Here is a 6,213-nt window from a genome sequence, read left to right as displayed (position 1 = left end):
AACTGACCACCTCGGAGGATAGGGTAGCCTTTGGGGGAACACCGGGATCTCCGGTGCCAGCTGTGCCCGTCGTTCCCCTTTAGGAGCTCTCTCCAAAGGGTTTGACTCTTTACCTACGTAAGTAGGGTGTCGGCTGGAGTTGCTAAAACACCCACTCTTACTCCCACTGTTGTATGCGTAGTGGGGATTGGTTGTCCCATTGCTTCACCTTCTGCTGGGTTGACTATCTCGCGTCGAAGGTGCGACCATCAGTAGTAGGGTGCTACTACCCATGCTGGATTTGTCACCTGTCCGGGCTTATGGACGCTGGCGTAGGGCACTATGATGATAGACCTCCGGTGGTATGGTCTTGTTTACTGGGCACACCACGCTATAAATTCTGACACACTGTCAGCCGGTGTGTATTCTTTTACGGTACGGGGATATATAAATCTTTGGTACGCGCGTAGACAAGGGTTTATAGATTTTGAATCTGCTACCACAAACCTAAGTATACCAAAATATTATTTTCAGTATATTTTAATTTCCCTTTAACCCAATATTGTTTAATTGACATTTAATTTAAAATCAATATAATTCGTCAAAGTGGTTTGGTTTAAATATATATTTTTCGTGGTTAAGAGGTAACCCTTGTTCAGGGTTGGCAAGTTTTAAACAAAAGGTTTAAAACAAGTGTTTAAAACACGTTTAAAACAATTATTTTAAACAAACACCAATTTGTTTTAAACGTTTTAAACTATCTGTTTTAAACATGTTTTTTATAAGGTAAATTTTCATTGTTTTTTGTAAGATTTTCGTTATTCAATATGAGGGAAAAGGTAGAAAAAACCATTCCAAGGCTCTAAGAAAGGTAAATTGTATTTATAACGGTAGTTTGATTTAAAGATTCTCTGAAAAGAGCGACTGAAAAGGCTCGATATGATTTCATAAATTTCATACCAGTGCAAAAATCCTACGAGCGCATTGAATTTTGTCTTTTTGTTTAAATAGAATTTATATAGCTGCCAATATACATCTATTTGGGACACTACCTATGCACGAGATAAAAGTAGGGTTGCTGTTTAGTCGGGTTGTGCCGGGTTTTAAGTAACAAGAAACACGGCCGGTCTGGACAGATCGGGCTAAAACCGACTAGGCGGCACTCCAAGATAAAAATCAAGGGATTTCGGTCCCCTTTCTCGATTTTTTAGAAATTTTATGACGTGATGGAAGTTTTAAGATTATAGAGGTACCTAAAATCTTATTTTATGTAACATTGTTTATTTGTGATGATTTATGACTGCAGACGTGCACATTTCAATAAACCAAAACTAAAAACAATATGTGGATATTTTCCCTTTTCTTAGTTCTATGCGACCAAAAATTTCAGGATGATAACTATATTAAAAACCCTACTACGGGTTAGGTAGTATTTGCATGGGGCATCGAAAACCCTAAGGCCGTCAATGGTTGGTCAACAACGCTTAGCGAAATTCTTGGCTCGTTTAAATAAGCGTGTACTCATTGGTTCTTCTCAATGTGAGTTTATTTATAATACCATAAGTGGCATAATTACCCTAAGTGTGCCAATAGGAGCCTTTCCCACAGAAAATCTTCAATTTGAGCTTGTTCTAAACAGACCAAAGAACCGTAGGACTCGCGAATTCCGTTCAAGTACTCTTTATGGTATATTTAATGCTCGCGCCGCAGACGCCGCTTCGCAAACACATTACGTAAATTTCGTCACTGGAAAAATGACGTCATTTACGTCAATTTCGTTAAACAAGGTATCATGGAAAAATTCATCTTATTGACACACTTAGGGTAATTATGCCACTTATGACAATACGTTTAATGATACGTAATATTTCTTTAAATGAGTTTACTCGTGATTCATAAGTATAATGATTAGTTTAAAACGTGTTTTAAACATAGTTTTTTATTGTTTATTATGTGTTTTTTATTGTTCGCTTTAAAAACAGTTTAAAACAATGAATCTTGTTTAAAACAATAAAAAACATTGTTTTTGTTCTTTTTAAAAAAAACAAGGATTTTGCCAACCCTGCCCTTGTTGCATACCGTTGAGGTGAAAACGTTCCATTATTTCAACCAGCACTAGTTAAACAGTAACTGGCAGGTCCTGGCTCTCGGAAATATTACTTCTTGGCAATTTCCTCGAAATTGTTTTATTAAAGCGTCTATTGGAATAGCTCTCCTTAGAGAACAATTTGGGAAATTATTTAGTGCCGTTGTGCCTTTGGGGAGAAATCGACCTAGGAATACCTTTGGCATTTGGGGAACGAAAAACCCCCTTTGACTAATAGCAGCGGCGCTGCTACGGCACGGTTAGACGGAGGCCATTAAGGCGATTTTTAACAATAGGTACTTTTGTTTTTTTTTGGGTTTTGATTATTTTTTTCTTGTATTATTTGTCAAAGATTACAATAATGCCAAATGTTTTAACCGCAATTTATTATTTATTTATGATAAATTTAAAATTGTTACTTGCCAGCAATTTTTACCTCGGGAAATACGACATATTTCGAGATTTTTGTACGTGTTGGATGAGGTAGAACTGATAACGAATTAGATTTAACGACAAGATATTACAAAATTTTTGAAACGTGTGCAAACCGAAAATGTGTTTTTTTTACAGCGAATTCAATTCGCTAGATACTAGGTACGATTTAACTGGATACGATGTCCGTCGGTGGGGTCAATATATGCATCCAGGAGGAGGGAAAACTCCTTCGTGTGGGATCGATTCATCTCGCAGTCGCTCTCCCTTGTTTAATTCGCTCCACAAGAGACTATACTAGGTACTGTCCTCTAGGTCGCGTTATAGATGGCACAGCTTGATTAGCAAGAATGGGGCTGGGGTGGAGCCGCGCGCCCTCAGCGCTCGAGCGAAGTGAGTGCGCGGCGCCGTGAGGCGCCAATACTTCTTTTACGAGTCCAGTTTAGCTATTAGTTTGGAACTTGCTTATCGGTTGTAGTTTTGCTTTAGACAAATAAATTATGTTATTGTTGGTTTCGGTTACTTTACCTAGTCAAAATTTCACTGGGGTTGTGTTGTTGTGCGTTCTTCTGGCTCTATTTTACTCAATTTTCCTTATATTAAATTTAGTCATATCTTGCCGTTAAAAATATTTCGTTATCAGTTCTACCTTATCCAACACGTACCTAAATCTCCGTTGTAAAAATTGCTGGCAAGTAACAATTTTACATTGATCATATCTTTCTAAATAATAAATTGCGGTTAAAACGTTTGGCATTACTGTAATCGTTTTCGCGGAGTCCCTTTGGGAGCTAGCGCAGCGGGGTATTCACCACCAACAACGACAACGTCAATTGTGAAAATAACAGTCTCATTTCGTCAATAACTAGAGAGTGAGTTTAAAAAGTCGGCGAAATAAAAACAAACTGTTTAGGGAATACTTAACTTAATTAAAATTGATCAATTTTGATGTTTTTTTAGTTAATTTTTATCAATTTTTTCTATTTTTGGACTTTTCGAAATTTTGAAATTCGTTAAAAATTTTCACAGGGGGGGGGGGGGGGGTCCTAGGAATCGGTCAGAATGCCATGTTCTTTTCAATGGGAAAATTTCCATTTATTGTTGTCAAAAACATTTTTCGTTGCCATGGCAAAACGGTTGCCCATTGAATACGTTCCCTTTAGGATTTTTCAAGTTACATGAATGTCTACCAATCCCCCGAGTTTGAACAAAATTTGTGGGTTACACTTCGGGATGTCTCCTTGTAAGTTAGGGTTATGCCATGGTAACTATGCCGTCAAGGAAATATACATGTATAACAATAATAACAGTTAGTTTGATGATCTTTAAGAAATACAATTTTGATATGTGTTCCATTGGGTCCAAAAGAGATTAAATTTCGTAATTCAGGGCCTTTCTACATTTTTTTGAACTTCATTTCGAAGTCTGATTTGTTTCTGAATTTGCTCAGCCACCTTCGTTTGGCATCTGTTGGCTTTACTACTTCGCATGAACCATTTCTGCTGATCTTTAGGAAAGTCCATTAATGTCCTTTACGAAAAATAAGTCTAGTTAAACTAATGTTTCGAGGCCTATAAAGCTGTAACGGTGGTTATTACGTCCTCTAGGGTTGGTCGTCCTCAGGTCTGTCCAAAGAGATGGTTTCTTCTGAGTCGAATAATTAGATCCTATCGCTTTCCTCTGGACTTTGGTCTCCCTTCTGAAAAATTCTTGCGAAGCTGGTTAATATAGATTTACACTTACCTTTTCTTGATTTCTTTGGTTTTTCATGTCGAGTGTCCTCATCCTTTGACTGGTGTTTTTGTGTCCTATATAATAAATGAAAAGGTAAAAACTATTGATCAAGATCTCGCGTGGCATTTGAGATAGTCGCTTATTACGTCCGTTGGGGCTGATCGTCCTCGGGTGCACGCGACGAGATGGTTCCAAAGTCCCTTCTGGCCCATGTGGCCAGGATCAACGGAATGTTGCGGCGCTGGTTAATTTCGCTTTTCTCTTCTTTCTGAATCAATCTTGTAAGTCTGGTTAAACTAAATTGACACTTACCTTTTCTTGATTTCCTTTGGTGTCGATCTTGAGGGTCTTCATATTTCGATTGGTGTTTTGTTGTCCTGTATAATAAAAGAAACGCATTGAACTTTTAATCATGAATTATAGTTTTGGTGGATTTTAAGATTATAGCGGTTGTTCCAATATAATAAATAATTTTAGGTGCAACTACATAACGTGCAGCGAAAACTAGTTGGACTCTAAACTTAGCTTTAATGTGTAAAGATTAGACCCAAGCCTACAAGTTCCTCTCACAGGTTTTTGGCCTGTCTAGTAGCTGCCCCAAACTGATTTCTCATTTATAGAGTTGCGGAAAAGTTAATTTTTAGTAACTCTTCTTCAACTGTATTTAGCACCCTAGCTGAAATTATTGACTTGTATATAGCCACATACGAACAATGATATAGTTTTGACGTCACAAAAAGACAGAAAGTAGTTCTGTTCAATTCGGGACGAGTGCTAAAACTAGGAATCCTTGAAATAGTTGAGGTGGTTTTTTGTCTAAAAGGGACTAGGAACCAAAGTTTAGAAACAGAGCCCCTTCTTTCGCTTTTGGGCATAGACCTAATTACCGCTGCCAGCATTGTGTTAATGTAAGTAAGTATAATCTAAATTAGTGGCCCAATATTAACGTTAGTTAGTCAAATTCGACCAAACGCGTGTTTGTAAGTCCAATATAAAGCCAGCACTCCGAAATGGAAAGGTTCGAATACATCTACTTTGGATTGGCTATAGCCAAACTATTATTAATCCAATCTTCCACCACGAAGAAAACAAAGTAGTAGCTTGGATTAATAAGTTTTACCGCAGTTAAATCAAAGAACTATATAACGTAAACCAAAATGTCCGTAGTAGCGATATTTCCTTCGTGGCTCTTCGAACCTTTGGTCTGTTCTACGGTAGGCCTAGTAGGAGGGAGTTAAAATTCTAAGAAAGTTTTGTATAACTTACGTGTTCACGAATGGTGACGACTCTTTATCCGACACTGTCCAGTGGGTGTTCATTTTCGTAATTAATCGCTAAAGCGTGGTCCAAGAACAATGAAAATAGCCAGGAGATAAAACAATGTCTTCCAATAAAGTCACTTCTGGTTTTAACGTTTCTTTATTTTCTTATTTTTAAGTTTCGGAGCGCGTGAAAGAGTCGCGAGGAATTTTATACTATTAAAGCTATGTCTCGTGACGTCAGATAAATTCGATTGACGCCATATATTTAGCGCGTGTAAATGGCGCGTGCACACGCGCTAAGATTACGTACGTCATGTGACGTAAGATAAACATTTTATGTTTCTATTTTTTGCTCCATTTATTTTATAAAAACATATTCTATTGTATTATTTATTCAGATAATCCCAAATATTTAGCGAAATCGAAAGTATTAACAATGGCGACTTTCACAAATACCAAATGTTTACAATTAATAACTTCTTATAATTGTACTTTTGAAAAATGCTGTAACGATTATGTTACGCGAGATATTAAATTAAACGTTTTTATAAATACTAATATCATATGTAACATAATTACTCATAAGTATGCCACTAGCTCTATTTCTTCACTAACGGTTTGTTTCACAGATATTGCGTCATCCGTACCCTACGTAATATTTGACGTCATCGAATCTCAAATGCCGATTATGCCATCGCACAATTAGTTCTACGTCTGATA

At 37.1% G+C, this 6,213-nt stretch overlaps 1 protein-coding gene across 1 annotated transcript; it reads right to left on the bottom strand.

The window, feature by feature from the left end:
* Positions 1–3,952: 3,952 nt before the first annotated feature.
* On the bottom strand, positions 3,953–5,560 carry LOC149958844 (uncharacterized). Its single transcript, XM_090165061.1, has 4 exons — positions 5,498–5,560; positions 4,378–4,608; positions 4,096–4,305; positions 3,953–4,027 (listed from the first exon to the last, which is right to left on the bottom strand). The coding sequence occupies exons 1-3, from the start codon at positions 5,548–5,550 to the stop codon at positions 4,158–4,160; spliced, it is 432 nt and encodes a 143-aa protein (XP_090021187.1). The 5' UTR covers positions 5,551–5,560; the 3' UTR covers positions 3,953–4,027; positions 4,096–4,157.
* Between the last annotated feature and the right edge of the window lie 653 nt (positions 5,561–6,213).

The sequence above is a fragment of the Leiobunum rupestre genome, chromosome 2 (assembly GCF_980474605.1).
Source record: "Leiobunum rupestre chromosome 2, qqLeiRupe1.1.hap1, whole genome shotgun sequence".
NCBI classification, from domain to species: domain Eukaryota; kingdom Metazoa; phylum Arthropoda; class Arachnida; order Opiliones; family Sclerosomatidae; genus Leiobunum; species Leiobunum rupestre.
This window is presented reverse-complemented; position numbering and strand designations above follow the sequence as displayed.

Coding starts and splice junctions, on each gene's coding strand:
- LOC149958844 (XM_090165061.1), bottom strand. CDS start 5,550: ATGAACACCCACTGGACAGTGTCGGATAAAGAGTCGTCACCATTCGTG. Junction 4,609..5,497: donor TCGTCACCATTCGTGAACAC/GTAAGTTATACA, acceptor TTTATTATACAG/GACAACAAAACACCAATCGA. Junction 4,306..4,377: donor GACGATCAGCCCCAACGGAC/GTAATAAGCGAC, acceptor TTTATTATATAG/GACACAAAAACACCAGTCAA.